This window comes from Larus michahellis, chromosome 5 (assembly GCF_964199755.1).
Source record: "Larus michahellis chromosome 5, bLarMic1.1, whole genome shotgun sequence".
In the NCBI taxonomy this organism is placed as follows: domain Eukaryota; kingdom Metazoa; phylum Chordata; class Aves; order Charadriiformes; family Laridae; genus Larus; species Larus michahellis.
Genome location: NC_133900.1, coordinates 31806838 through 31822538, shown reverse-complemented (window position 1 = coordinate 31822538; position 15701 = coordinate 31806838). Strand labels below are relative to the sequence as shown.

The window sequence follows — 15701 nt, the reverse complement described above, 5'->3', positions numbered from 1 at the left end:
GAATAGTTTGGGTTGGAAAGGAACCTTTAAAGGTCATCTAGTTCAACCCCCCTGCAATGAGCAGGGACATCTTCAATTAGATCAGATTGCTCAGAGCCCTGTCCAACCTGACCTAAAGTGTTACTAGAGATGGGGCATCTACCACCTCCCTGGGCAACCCGTGCCAGTGTTTCACCAACCTCATCATAAAAAATTTCTTCCTTATATTTAGTCTAAATATCTCTTAGTTTAAAACCATTACCCTTTGGTCCTATCACAACCAGCCCTGCTAAAAACTTTGTCCTCATCCCTCCTGTAGGCCCCCTTTAAAGTACTAAAAGGCAACTATAAGGTCTCCCTGGAGCCTTCTCTTCTCCAGGCTGAACAACCCCAACTCTCTCAGCCTGTCCTCATAGGAGAGGTGCTCCAGCCCTTGGATCATCTTCGTGGCCCTCCTCTGGACCCACTCCAACAGGTCCATGCCTTTCCTGTGCTGAGGGCACAGAGCTGGACACAGTACTCCAGGTGGGGTCTCATGAGAGCAGAGGATTAGATAGTGGTTTCATTTTTGTTTCTGGCTCTTTGTTTTGTACAACAGGTTTAAAGTCCATGGATTGTTTCCAGTAACATCTTTTTGTTGTAACTAATTACCTGTCTGTGTTTTGGTGCTTGTACAAAGCTCTTAGCTCTTTCAAACGTCTCATAATTAAGGACTTCATCCACAGTGATGTAGTCTTTAAAGGGTGTTTTTGTGGCTTTCACTGGCAGACCTGAGCATGTTCTGCCTGCACTCCACATAGACATGAATGAACTTTGTGGACAGCAAAGTGTTTTAGCTCCAGCTTAGCATCTTGCACATCACCTTGTTTTGTTGGAGGACAGACAAGAAAAGCTCATATCTGCTCGAAAAACCATACAAAATTCAACTGTGCTATGAGATCAGACTGTTGTCAACAAAACACTACTGGCATGCAAGTTAATAGCACTGAAGCAAACTGAAGAGATGAAGTCTGAACAAAAACTTCAGGAGAGGCTGCTGAGTTTCTTCAAAACAGACAGGCTGTTGATAAACTGATGAACACAGCATTTTGGTGTTGTTCAGTATATGAACAACGCTATGTTCTTGCATTCCAAGGACAATTCCTGGCAGAAAACATTGGTGGTCTAAAGGACAATTCTGCCCAAACCAGGGAGTGCTAAAAAATTACTTTTCAGGGTCGTGAAACATGAGAAGAGATTTGGATTGGGGATGGATTATCTGAAACAGAGGAAACTGTGGGACAGCATCTGATCTGAAAAATAAAAGCATTGGGCCTTGTACGTGAAATGGGCCTGCACCTAACCTCAGGCTTTGGGAGGGGCTGGACTCTCTGAAGCCTTCAGGACTGCCACAAGACTCTCAGGAATTTCAATTGTCACTGCAGGACTCAGACAGAGCCCACCACAAGCTCAGACAAGTTACCCAGCATGGGCTGAGGTTTCAGTGCCTGCTGACTTGAATTTTTTCCTCAGCTTAATTTACGTGATGAAAATATAGGCTTCAACTATCTTAAATATGAAAATTAATAGTGCAATTGAAGTAGAGCCATTTTTGCCACTTAGCGTAATATAAAATCCCATTTCTCTTCAAATGGGCCCTACCCTCAAAGTTCTGCTGTGCCTTGATTTCCAACTGGTTTACATAACCCCGTTGCAGTGGTTACTGGAGGGAAAGAGAGAAAGTTTGCTACCTAAGCAGCAGATACACAGATTCTCAAGAAACCTGAGCAAGGGAGGAAACAACTCAGACTGAACTTCTGCAGGGAAAAACAAACAAACAAACAAATGCCCAACCAACAAACAAAAGCAAACAAACCACACACTTAGAAGTTTGTACCATTTCAAAACTCATCTTAGGGCTCAACTACTACAGCTATTGTTTTGGGATGTTTGAAAACACTGCTAATCTTTGATCCAAGGTAAGCAGACAATTTTTCCAGCAACAAGATCTTGACAATACAATTGTCAAAAGTAACTTCAGACAGCACAGAAAACTGAAGTTCAATGGTAAAAAAAAAAAAAAAAAAAGCCACATTCTTCAGCTCATCTGTTGTCTTGATTTCCTTAAGACCAGAGTCACATTTCTCGATTTAAAAATAGCCAAGTTGCATATAAAATACTCCCCCTGCCCCAAAAATGGATGCAAGAAATCTGTAGATCGGGTAGCTATCATGAGAGATCTCTGGGCTTAAACTTTCCTGTTACAGACATGCAAGCCCAAAGGCAACAGTCAAAAGTTATTCAAAACAGCCATAGTGTGGTTTTCTCCTCCTCCCCCCACATTTAAATGAACTGTTAAGGAAATCCAATTTTTAAATTTTTAATTCTTAAAGAAAACCCCAATTTTTTTCCTGTTAATAACATGGGGTCTGCACTCTCTGCCGCATGAAACTTCAAAACAGGAAACTAAAATTAGTTTTGTAATGAGACCCCAGTACCCTTTTTTCTGACTCTTCCCTGAAGCCTTCCACACTGATAGCAGGAGGGAGAACAAACAGTTCTCCCTGGAACAGATTTTAAATTAATCACTTCACACCATTAAATGCAACCTGAGAAACATGCTGCTAGTCCTTCCTCACCTCTGTCTCACGAATTTAGATCTATTATACTCCATAATAGCCTGTGGTTTCAGCTCGCTAGGGGCTCTAAATATTGAACCTGCAATAAAAGCCGGTTATCTGTTCGAGGGAATCTCATGACAACCGAGTTGGGTACCTCAAGGTGACACTTGTGTGGGAGCGAGGTAATTTCCCACGTGCATCACCGCACTCTTCACCAAAATACACTGCACAGATGCTAAAACGTCCAACATGGCACAACCAGCTCCACAACTAGGTGCTAGTGAGCAAAACCCATTTGCGGTAAAAACTGTTTAGTTCTGAACTGAAGGAAGACGTTCAGGAATGCTGTGTTGTATTTTCATTCAATCCCAAGCAAACACCTTAAAGGTAAGTTAAAAGGAGAAACACTTGCTACTTTCTTCCCTCCCCACTTCATGAGGAAACACTTCCACATTGTACAGGAAATTATGTAAGCCCCTCCATGGCTCCCTGAAATAACAGATTTAAATGAGAAGCACTCATTGGCGGTACTACTGTGCCATCTAACAAGATGCAGAAACGTGTTTTTGAAGTGCAAATAAAACTAATTTCCCTGAAGTTTTGCATAATTTCAGCCATTAGCATTTCAAAAATCCCTCTACCACGCTGCCTAATTAAATGAATATTAAACCTTTCCTCATTCCACTGAGGGACAGAACAAAACAAAGGGACAGCTGTATCTCTGCTGAGCTTCTTTTCTGTAAACTAATTTCAACAACATATGAATAATTCAAGTATTTGATATATTTTCTACAATGACGTCAGCTCTGTACTTAGAAAGACATTTATATGGTCTCCACACTCACTTCATCTATCAATACACCTGTCTTCACAAAGAGACATTTTTCCAAGCATCTTCTTCTTGAGGCACTTAAAGCCTAGGAGCATCAGCTATTGCTAGAATCATAAAAATGAACATTGGGATATTCCATTTCCTAATACAAGTCTAGAAAGTCCAGAAAGATGAGCATTATAGTTGGACCACTGCCTTAACATTTAAATAAAACAGCTTGTTTCTTCTGCTGGTTTGCTTTTCTTTGTTGGTTGCAGTTACTTTGCTTGGTTGAATAAAGCCGGGGGGTGGAAGGTGGGAAGAGCAAAAATAAAAAGGAAGAGGGATAAACATCTCCCACAGAAAAAGGGGGAAGATGAGGTATGCTGATTTTTTTAGGCCAAATGTTCTAAGGACAGATCAAGAACTTCACACTAACTCTTAGCTTTTTCTAGTTTACTCATATCTCTTCACACATTAAATTCTTAAAGAAAGATTTTCAAAAACAGAATATATGAGAAATAAGTAAAACTGAAAGAGAATCTACCCAAGTCCTATAGAGCTGCCATAGAACAGCTTCTCCATTTCAAAATGACTTCTAGCAAAAATGTTTGGAACACGAAGCACAGTCACTTTCCTCATACCACACATTCCTCCCCTATTTCTTACTGCCTAAGTGACTTATCTCTTTATATGTCTGATTACTCCATTTTTGTGTTCTAAAAGAAAAAAAAAAAAATATATATATAAGGAGATATCATGTGCATAAACAGCATACTAGCAGACTATTTAGTCACAAAGAGTGATTCACCTCACCTGACACTAAGTTAGACACCAAATCTCAGGGATTCATCTTATCCTATAAGGAGCTTCTCAGAAGCTATGCTGGGCAAGAGGTGTCATATGAAGTTCTATGAAAATCAATTCAGTGTGCAGAAGATAATTCATCCCACTTATTAGACAGCTAAGGACACAATGAATCACACTCTGGAGATGACCATCTCTCCCCAACTGACTACAGAAGAAATCTAGATGGCTTGCCTTTACAGACTAAATCTCATCCTGCTCAGAACAGGATCACGGTTTTGTAGGGTTTTTTTGACAGTGCACTACTACCTAACTGAAGGCAGTGGTTTTGATCATTTTACCATGGCGGGGGGGTGGTGCAGGGGCAATAAAATCAACCAAATTTGCTGGGATTATGGAAGGTATAATTATACATGGGTGCTTCCTCTTACCCTCCTATCCCACTAGCACCCTCTCTGTCCATTTTCACCCGGGGTGGCTTAGGTACATATATGCATCTGTACAGTTGAGCCAATAAATATAATCAGGAATTGCTAGGGCAGGAACAGAATTTCTTAGAAGTTTCCAATTTTAAAAGAATTAAACTTGCAAAAAATGCGTGATTTCTCTGGAAAAACCAGGGCGAATATCACACGCAGTTTCAGGAAGACCCAGCTCTAAATAAGAGAAGCAAGGGTAAATGAAAGTTTACCTCACAAAGCGGGTTGTGCCCTCAAACCTTAAACATGGATGCTTCCTAATAGGCAGCTTATATTTTTTTGTATATAAAATATAATGTCAATTATATTTTTTCCTTGGGAGAAATGAGAATACTGCTTAAACGAAAAAAAAAAATATTTTTAAGAAATTAGGAGTTACATACGACTTTAACATCTCTGAACATGGGCAGAGAGAAACCTTATGAAGTTCAACAAGGGCAAGTGTAGGGTGCTGCACCTGGGAAGGAACAACCCCACGCACCAGTACAGGTTGGGTGCTGACCTGCTGGAGAGCAGCTCTGTGGAAAGAGACCTGGGAGTCCTGGTGGACAACAGGATGACCATGAGTCAGCAATGTGCCCTTGTGGCCAAGAAGGCCAATGGCATCCTGGGGTGCATCAAGAAGAGCATGGCCAGCAGGTCAAGGGAGGTCATCCTTCCCCTCTACTCTGCCTTGGTGAGGCCGCACCTGGAGTACTGTGTCCAGTTCTGGGCTCCCCGGTTCAAGAGGGACAGGGAACTGCTGGAAAGGGTGCAGCAGAGGGCTACAAAGATGATTGGGGGACTGGAACACCTCTCTTATGAGGAAAGGCTGAGGGATTTGGGTCTCTTCAGTCTGGAAAAAAGACGACTGAGGGGGGACCTTATCAACACTTATAAATACTTAAAGGGTGGGTGTCAGGAGGATGGGGCCAGGCTCTTTTCAGTGGTGCCCGGGGACAGGACAAGAGGCAATGGGCACAAACTTGAACATAGGAAGTTCCGCCTAAACATGAGGAGGAACTTCTTTACCCTGAGGGTGGCAGAGCACTGGAACAGGCTGCCCAGAGAGGTGGTGGAGTCTCCAACTCTGGAGACATTCAAAACCCGCCTGGACATGTTCCTGTGTAACCTGCTCTAGGTGACCCTGCTCTGGCAGGGGGGTTGGACTAGATGATCTCCAGAGGTCCCTTCCAACCCTATGATTCTATGATTCTATGAACTAAAGCTTGCTAAAACAAGGGTAAGAGTTGGCGGCTGCTACATCTGAACTTAAAACACCAAAACTTCCATAGGAAAGGAATTGCTTTGTTCTTTACCCTCTTCCACTTCCACAGACTAACAGGATGATCCTGAAAAACACTTTTTTGGAAAGCATTTCTAAAGGACGGACAGAAACATTTTCAAAGTTTGCAAAGGTGCCCAAGAGAGAAAGCAGAGCCTTACTTCTTACTCTGATACTTCAAAACAAAACAAGATGGATAGATGGATAGCGTTTTACCAGACTGTCACAGAACTTACCCAAGGAAGCCCACGAAGGTGCCTGCCAAATGTCATTGAGTTGCCAGTACAGAGCTCCCATTGTGTGTCCTTCTCCCTTGATTATTTCACTTTGACTAAAGCGATAGAATTCAGTCTCTGTCTTTATACACTGAGCCTGCATCACCTTGGTCAACAAACACATACAAAAAATATTTGTTGCTGTACTGCATTTTGTATTTTACTTTCAAAGCGTGTGTGTGTATATATTAACATACAACACAGACTTCACAGCAATGGCACATAACTTTAACGTCACTTAACGTCATTAAAAAGTCGTATAGAAATCATGAAGAAAGAAACAAACATGAGGTAAACTACTACCAATGAAGAACAACATATAACCTACTGATTTTAAAAAAACAAACAAAAAAAAAGACACAGAAAAACCAAACTCAAAATAGTTTATCTAAAATATCAATATCTGAACACATAACAAAATGAAAGCTACTAATAATCTCGTTCAAAGACAACTTGATTCTCTAGAAACAATCTTTTTTCAAAAGCTCATGTATTCCTTGTGGCAAAAAAACAAAGCAGTAAGCCTACAGAGGCCACCTGAAGAACAAAACATATCCACCTTGGAACAGGGAGTAATAGTGTAGCACTAGTAATAATTGTGTACCAAGGAAGGCCAGCACAGCTGGGGACAGGGACCAAGGTAGTACGCACAACCAGACTTTCTCCCAGTTGAGCCAGTTTCTGGGAAATTCCCTGAGAAGTATTCCAGCCCTTCTATGATGAAAATTGGAGTCTCTCTCCACTAAACATGAGACAAGCTAGTTCCAAATGAAACTGGACTCTCCAATGCTTCAATGCAGAAACATTCTGTATGACTGAACAATACCTAGCAGGATAGGCCCAGTTTAAGCCACTGGCAGTATTTAATGGAATGCATGTTAACAGCTACTTTATATCGAAGACATTGCTGTTACCTGAGTGAGGTAAATCATATCTTTGAACTTCTTTATGGGGTCTGTGGTCTGGGGAAGCTTGAAATGATGCCCAATCTGTTGGAACATCTGATCATTGCCATTTTCATGGTGTTGTCGATGGAGAGAAAAATTGCTGGTATAGGACCAGTCCTCAGTGGAGGAAACCTTTTAAAAACCACAAAAGTAAGAGATCAGAATGAAAAGGCAAAATGCGCATTTAATGACTGACAGGATATTCAGGAAAGGATATCCATTACAGCCTGCTGACATCATCCAAAACCTTTAAAATTGGTAGTATATTTCTGTACAGCCTCATGCAGTCATGCAAGGATTTTGAATCAGTAACACCCTTTGCTTATACTCCTTGTACAAATAAATGAAAACAGACATTGCTGTTGAACCCAGGCGAGCGACTTTTGGCTCAGGGACACTTAACTTTTTTGTCCTAAGGTTCAGTTTGGCCAAGGGACCTCAGAGGTTTGCTTGTATTCATAGCAAATCAGAAACAACCCAGATTAAGATGGAAGAACGTGCTCTAATCAATCACATTTAGGCATAAGTTACAGAAGTTACTATGGCTATAAATTCTAATAATGTGTACATTTTCAAAACCTGCCTCTGAAAACAAATGATCATGAAACAGGGTTTTTTCAGCTAAGGATAACAATGCAGCATGGCTCATGCAGTTATTATTGTCAAGCCTTCATTGTAATTACAATCTCTATAAAATCTTTTTATTTAAATTTGTTCCTTTTTAGGCTGGACTGAATAATTTTCATTGTTATTAATATGGATGAATGTACTGATTATGTCTCAGATAATATACTTTGCCCAACAAATTGAAAGGAACATTCTGAACTCCTTTTAGTTGCATGCATGAGTATCAACATGATATTCATCTCTCTGAACAAATGGAAAAACAGCATGATGTGTCTCTGTTCCAAGTGGATAAATAAGATAAAATATGCAATAGCTATATTTAACAGGAGACAAAAATCAAATCCTCCTATAGGCAATACATAAAGAAACAAATTACTTAAGTAAAGAAATCGGTAAAAATGATAAAAATCAATACATTTTAGAATTCAGCACCATTCGGCATTTGTCATGTTTCTTCTGTTTCTAAATGAACACATATCCTTAGACACAGCAAAGAGAAACAGATGTTAGGCAATCATTACTAAGCTATATATTAAATAGAATTTATATTAAAATTAATAGTCTCTCATCTAAACTTGGTTCCTCTTGCAACCTCAAGGCAAACATATTGAGCACAGAGGAGGGAAACAGTCCAATTTTATCCCCTCCCTCCACAGCAGCACACAGCTCTATCCCCCCTGGGTCATACCACACCCAACAATCCATTATCCCAACTACAGTTCAGGTGCTGTAGTTGGTTGTGATGACACTCATTGCCCTCATTAAATCAGAGCAGAGGGGACAGTAATGTGTGGAAGCCCAGCCTTACCTTTTTGATTGTACTGAAGGAAGGCCAGGATTGAAATCCATATTCTGAAGCAAAACGAGTTTTAGGATACACTGTCCAGTTCCAGCAGTCACTGCTGTAGTCATAAAAGTGAGTGTCACCATAATGGGTATCATAAGGATTCTGGGAGACCCAACCTTCTTTAACTGACTCCAAGCCATTGGTAGGACTGGATGCAATAAAAGGACGACTTCTGTCTTCCTAGGATTTAAAAACAACAACACAAAAACACAACCTCCTCGCAAAGTGATTGGCTTTTATCATCTGAATGCATAGACCACATTTCGAAAAGAGGCGGGCAGGGAGAACGTGCCTTTTCCAGATTTCTGAGTCACCACCTACAAAACATTCCCCTTTCTGTCCTGACATTCATCATCTTTACTTCCTTAATTAGCTTCTTATTTATGTTTTTGGAGGACAGCTGGGCATGATATTGCTTGTTCTGCTGTTCTAAGGGATTCTCTCCTGCCATCAAAAGATTTTCTAACTTTATATGCTTCTAAATTCTTAATGAAAGCTATTTAAAGTATGCCTTGTGAAAAATAAACTCAAGGAACATTAATAATTGAGTACTGTGACTTCTTTACGGAAAATCATTACTTTTACAGTGTTTTTGCAGGAACAAGGCCACGATTTTCCCCTTCCTTATTAAGTAGTCACCTAAATTTAGTCCTAACAAAGCCAAGGTATTCTGCTACTAATGCTTGCATGGTAGCATTACAGATTATTGTCATTTTGGCTGGCTCTGCATTTTAAGATAGATGAGGCTGTAAGAACGGTTACATTTCAAATTGTTCAGAGATGCCTTCATTTATAGCCTCAGTAGATTTAGTATACTAAATCTTTTAGTAGTACCCTACAAAGTACTGAAGGAATCCTTTTGCAAGTATAATTAATTTAGCACCCTACTCGTAGTAGGATAGAGACCTGAGTTAGTTACCAGTCACAAGTTATAGCAATTGGCTCCAATACAGCAAAGCACTTAGACATGTGCTTCGTTTTAAGAAATAGTCCTGTTCCCCTGTCTTTTTTTTTTTTTTTTTTTTTTTTTGACAGGAGTAATTAATAATTGACTGAAACAATTCACTACAGGATATCCTCAATCTTAGAAGTCTTTTTAAGTTATACAGTCCATTACTGCTAATCATTACAGGTTTCGTCAGCTGCTTTATATTACACAGGACCTGAAATTATTTCACTGTATGCTTCCTTCTGGTGCTCAAAATAGTTATTCTATGGGTTTAAAATAAAAGAGGGTCCGTCCTGAACACCAACGCTGCACAAGTGACTTGTAACTAAAAAACAGTATCAAGCTGGAACAGCTCACCTTACCGCACGTGTACTGGCCATCCAACTCACATAGCTAATCACAGAAACACCACAGTGTACTTTTACAAGCAACTCAGTTCCAAAACAAACCTGACTGAAATACAGAAATCTAGAATCAAGATGTTAAGTAGGAATATAAGACCCCATTACCATTTAGAATGCATAACTGCCCTCAAGCCCTTTTCAGCAGGTTCTTTCAAACCTGGCCTCATTTTTATTGTTTCCTCCTATCTCAACTTCTCCAGTAAAAAGGCATTCTTATTCTAAATTCTCAAAGTACAACTACTCTGACAATGCCAGTAGCCTCCAATAACAAGCAATAATATTGCTGTCACCTACATACTGAGTGCCTGTCTTAGCAAAGGGAAACTTCAGGTCATAAGCTTCATAATATGAAATGTATCTCATCCTGAAAAGCACAGAGATGAGACTACAATTATCATACCCTAAAGTCAATAAGATCATGCTGTACAAGAGATAACCGGGTAGAAAAAGGCCACTAGCAATTTTAGGTTAACAAAAACCTCATACTCTAGTTGAAGAGGAAAGTTCTGACTGGACAAAATTCTTGCAACATTTTGTCTCTTACCTAACAGGGGAGTTAAGAATACTTACCTGTGGTTCACACAATTGTTTGTTAATCCCTATACGGTTATGCGACATCAATTTGAGACTTTTAAATCAATTTCACTCTACATACACACATAAAAGTTAGTTAAAAGCAGATTCTATTAAATAATGAAGAACTGCAATACGTCTAGTAGAAGAAATAAAACTACAAAAGCTGCACAAAATGGGTAGTGCCAAATCACAGTAGATTTCATCACAAATTCCAGGTGCTTCTGGTCTGCATGCTCACAGTTTAAGTCTTATCTTAAAATATTGTATTTTGTGTTCACATACTGTAAAATACCATTAGTCTGTTTTTCAAAAAGACACAATATAACGACTAGACATCATGAAGACAAGTTTTAGCATAGCTTTTGTTTAACCTGCCTAAGCCAAAAATCTCATGTCAAATATTGGACGAGCACAGTGAAGAAATAAAACCTTTACGAATTTCTTCAACTGCTACTAAAAGGCCTGATGGTTGTTAAATTCTTCTTAAGAGTATCCTTCAACAAAATGAGGTTAAAGGAAATCTGATCATCTAGATTAATTAATTAATGGGCAAGTTGATTTTTGTCCACTGGAAGCAAAGGCATTTGTGGAGGTATTAAAAATAGGAAGGAAAAAAGAAACAAGATCCACTACATTTTCAGATCTTCAAAGGAAGACACATCACAAGGTGTTAAAGACATAAGTAATTTTTTGGTTTTACTTTGAGGATAACCCTTGAGTTTAGAGAGTAATTTACAAGAGCTTGGAAAGTGCATCTCCTCAGTAATGTGCTGTTTTTTCACTTCCCAAAAGGATTTCAAAACAAAACACAAAAAAAAGAAACCCCAGGTTGTTCAAATTGCAAACATTAAAAACCTTTTGCCAAGCCATATCCCCCTACAGTTTCTTGAGATCACTTACAGCAAGAACTATTTCTCGGATATTCTTCACGTAAAGCATCACGTAGTCTTTGATATAGACTTCTCTGTCAGCGTAAGGTATGGAGAACCAGTTGTTTGCAATTGCTGCTTCATTTTCGTTGTTACCACTCCACAGAATAATTGATGGATGGGATTTTAAACGCCTTACCTGAAATACAACTTACAGTTTCAGAAGTCAAACAAAGTCAGTTCTCTTAGAAATAATAATAATAAAAAAATTATAACAATTTTATTACTACTTGAATTATAAATCCACATGCATATACTAAGCCTACAATTCCTGGTTTTGTCCACACTGTTTACTATTCCCTCAGCTCTTCACCAGGCTCCAACCTTTTGTTACGTACACTTACAGAGGGGCAAACTTTTAATATGCTGACATGTATCCACATATGCAAGTGTACCTCCATCCCCATCTACTCAGCCATATATGAATGGTAAATTCTGTGTTAAGGGGTGTTGCAATCATTAGATCTCACTCTCAGCGAATGTTCTTAAACATCCTTGAGAAGGGGCAGTTTGGACATGAGGAAGGCCTGTACCTCTGCTTGACTGACTACTCCTGCAAGTAAATTAAAGAGGATTTAACAAGGTTACATTTTGCGTCTGCTACATAAAGGTACACTAACAAACACTTACAAATAAGCATTTTTGGAAAGCTAACTTACACAGTCAGACAATCAAAAATAGGTAATAGGAAATAGAGCTTCGACACACGCGCAACATACCTGATGAGAAATTTCTGCTCTTACAGATTCTAAATAATTCTGGTCAGTTGGATATAGCGCACATGCGAACATAAAATCCTGCCAAATCTACAGGGAAAAGGAAAGAAAATACAAAAAAGAAAATCTGTTAGCAGATCATTTTACATACTTGAAAAAAATATATGGTTATTGAGATCCACAATCCTTTGTTCAGACAGAAGTTGTTTATCTCAAAAAGAATTAAACTGAAATGTTCTATTTGTTATTCTTGGAAAGTACTACCAAAACAATCACTTCCTCCACGGGGTTCAGTATGTGCGTGCTTCACTATGGTTTTCCTCTATATCACAGTTACAATGTATTTATCCTTAGGAATCAGATCCTGACAGTCTTCACTGACAAGTGGAAAAATTAGAACACATGCACTGCTCAAATGTGAATGTGGGGCAACCTTCAGCCGAACAGAACAATTTTGTATTTACTACTTTGCAGGTGCAGCGCTAAATCTCCATTATTTATTTTAAAAAAAGAGACAGTCATTCTTCTGATATGGTATCAAGCACACTTAACTTGTTAAAGTGTACTTGTTAACAAAATACTTCCATACTGAAAGCACAAACTGATCTTAAAAAGAGCAAATCTTAGCCAGTAAGAGGGGCAGAAACAAACTAGATTTTCTAAAAACACAGCGGTCTTTCTCTTAAAAGAAAAATCAAGTAGATACCACTAGAGAACAGCAGGCCTTCCAATTCAACAATGAACTCCATTCGTAACTTGAAGGAGAAAAATTACAGAACGGGGAAAGGAAGAAGCCCAATGATATAGGCAAGATTTCTTGGTTTACCCGTTGGTTTTTGGTGTTGTTTTTTAAATTGTTGTAACTTAGAGACTCCTGATAGCCTCTCTCAAACGTTAATGGAAAGATCTTTTAAAGCAGCACACTAACCCAAAGAACCTGTAGGAGACTACGCTTTTCCAAACACCATACTACATAAACAATGGAGAGAGCCAGATCAGCTCCTCATACAATTGCATGTTCCTTGCAGTGAGAACATGCTTTTCCATGACTCTTTTCAGTATACATTCCCTAAGAAAACTGAAGACAGGGAACAGGACAGTGGGAGGTAACAGATCCATTAATAATTATTACACTTGTAGCATTGTACAAAAATAAAAAAAAGCAAAGCTATTGCTGAAGAATCACTCAGAATCCTTCAGTGACCATGCAGAGTCAAAACTCTATTGAAAGAAACTTTGTCTCGCTATTTCCCTTCAGTGAGCTATAACTGTTCTTCCTTAAGCACAGTTAGACTCTAAGGCACTTTTAAGCCTTTGCAAGGCCATCAGAATAAACAAAATGAAAAGCCTCCGGCACCAACCCCTCCAGAATAAGGGTCTGATTTTCTGCATCTACTTGCTATTTTGGCTACCAAATAAGATCTAAATCTTGCATTGAGCACTGTACAGATACAGATCTAAGTAGCCTACTTAGGTGCCTAGTGTCAAAAATGAAAGAACTGTAAGTGCTCAGAAGCCCTGAAAATCAGGGCACTCATTCAGATGACTAAAATAGATGTAACATTTTATTTTTTTCAAGCACGCACAGCAGAAGGCAGCAAGGTATCAATTCTGTTTCTCTGCTTTTTATGCTGCAGAATAAGACAAAACACATTTCATGGGATTTTAATACCAGATGCAACTTGGCCTTCACTCTTCTAGTCACTATTTCATCAAAACTTATTAACATGTACCTCCAAACTCATACAATCAGAAGCACTCATCTAGAATTATCCGTGTTTGCAGCAGGTGTTCTCCTTACAGCTACATTTATACTCAACTATAGCTTGTTCAAAATGGCCCTTTGGAAAAGGCCTTCCATGCTTGGCTTCAGGCCAAGTGAAATATTTTGATTTAAAGAGTTTGAACCAAAAAAACCCCAAACCTTTTCAGCTACTGCTATAAAGGAGAAAATACTTTTGAAATGAAATAAAATCCATTTCCACAGCAGAGAAAAGCATGACTACTTTCTTTGGTGTTTTGATAAGTCAGGGGTGGCTGAAAGCAAATACAGCAGGCTTTAAATCCTCATTGAGGTTAGATTGCAAGGCTTTTGCTCTCAATCTGGGGCATATACTCAAGCACTCAGGTTCCTCAGAAGTGCTATTTTCACATGAGTAAGCCCTAAACACAGCTACAGCATCCCCCAGTTTGGTTGCTACAGAAAAAATATTATTTCATCTTGTGAAGAACTCCCCTCCCACGCGCTACTTGTTTCACAACTATTTTACTGAGTGTTGCAAGTCCCTGTTGATGCCTACAGTCCACAAAAGTTCTTCTGTTGTGCTCATCATTACAATGTAAACATCATCTTCCTGCATTAAGAAACATCACTACTACCAGTCCCTCAGTCATTCATTTCTTCTCTCATTCTTTCCCAAGAGAGCAGGAAATGTAGAACTGGGAGAGAAGTACAGTATATAAAGATAAGAGTTTTGATCTGAAAAGAGATAGAAGACAGAAACTTAAAGCCACAGTCCTGTTGCTCTGATTTTGGGAAATGTAAAAGAGGTGAGGAAAAAATGACTGTGAGGAGAAAACAAAGGGGAGATGAAGGGGAGATTCCAGGTTGGGAAGGGAGGTGGGGATCAGCGAGGAACAGGCTTTTAGCCTTAGTTACAGGAGAAAATACAATCTGGGGTTCTAATATAAAGTCTCTAAAATAGTACTCCCATTTTCAACAGACAGCCTCAGTAATCAGGAACCATTCAAATTAAAAAGAAATGGGGAAAAAAAAAAAAAAAAAATCAGGTTGATCTGACTTCCCAGGTTGGTACTCTACCACGTCCTTTGGAAAAAATAGCTAAAACTTCTGTATTACTTCTCTTATTTTCTTCATTTAGAGTGGATCTTTATGTACAAGTTCTTGTCAGTTTTTAAATAAGTGTTCTGTGTTTATCGTTTTTACCATTATTCCTAGTTCATCGCAAATATCGTAAAATTCATCTTGTTCATATACTCCTCCTCCCCACACCCGAAGTGCATTCATGTTAGCATCTGCTGCAGACTTCAAGAGTAGCCATAATCTGTCAAATACAAAAAGAAGATTTATACAAATTTTGTGAAACTGTATCACTTAGGAGTTTCTAAAGTTATTGAAAAAAAGGAAAAAAACCAAAAACAAACCCAACCCAAACATTCATCATTAGCAGACAATCTAAGACTTAAAACTCTGATAGAAACCAGACTATTTTGATACCTCCTAAGCCTGCATGTCTGGGCAGAGCTCTCAAAAAGCAATTTTTTTGCAGGAAATGTTACTTAGTCCTGTTAACACTTATGAAATAGATGAAGTGGCACATGCAAGTAAGTGCTTTTCCAGAAGTATTGGCAGGACCAGATTTAGAAATACTACATTTTATTAATCAGGTTGCTCTTTCCTCCTTATATATTACTTGCTTTGAATATCAATCACTTGAGTTCTAATCATCTTTTAAATACATTCCAAAATC

At 38.9% G+C, this 15701-nt stretch overlaps 1 protein-coding gene across 4 annotated transcripts in view; it reads right to left on the bottom strand.

The window, feature by feature from the left end:
- MANBA (mannosidase beta) overlaps positions 1-15701 on the bottom strand; it is a 58546-nt gene that overhangs the window by 15587 nt on the left and 27258 nt on the right. For all 4 annotated transcript variants that reach the window (XM_074589455.1, XM_074589454.1, XM_074589457.1 and 1 more), the window contains 6 exons: positions 15158-15275; positions 12214-12300; positions 11466-11633; positions 8598-8816; positions 7130-7294; positions 6177-6321 (listed from right to left, as the gene is read on the bottom strand). In XM_074589455.1, coding sequence (XP_074445556.1) covers positions 6177-6321; positions 7130-7294; positions 8598-8816; positions 11466-11633; positions 12214-12300; positions 15158-15275 — 902 coding nt within the window. The remainder of the gene's footprint in view (positions 1-6176; positions 6322-7129; positions 7295-8597; positions 8817-11465; positions 11634-12213; positions 12301-15157; positions 15276-15701) is intronic.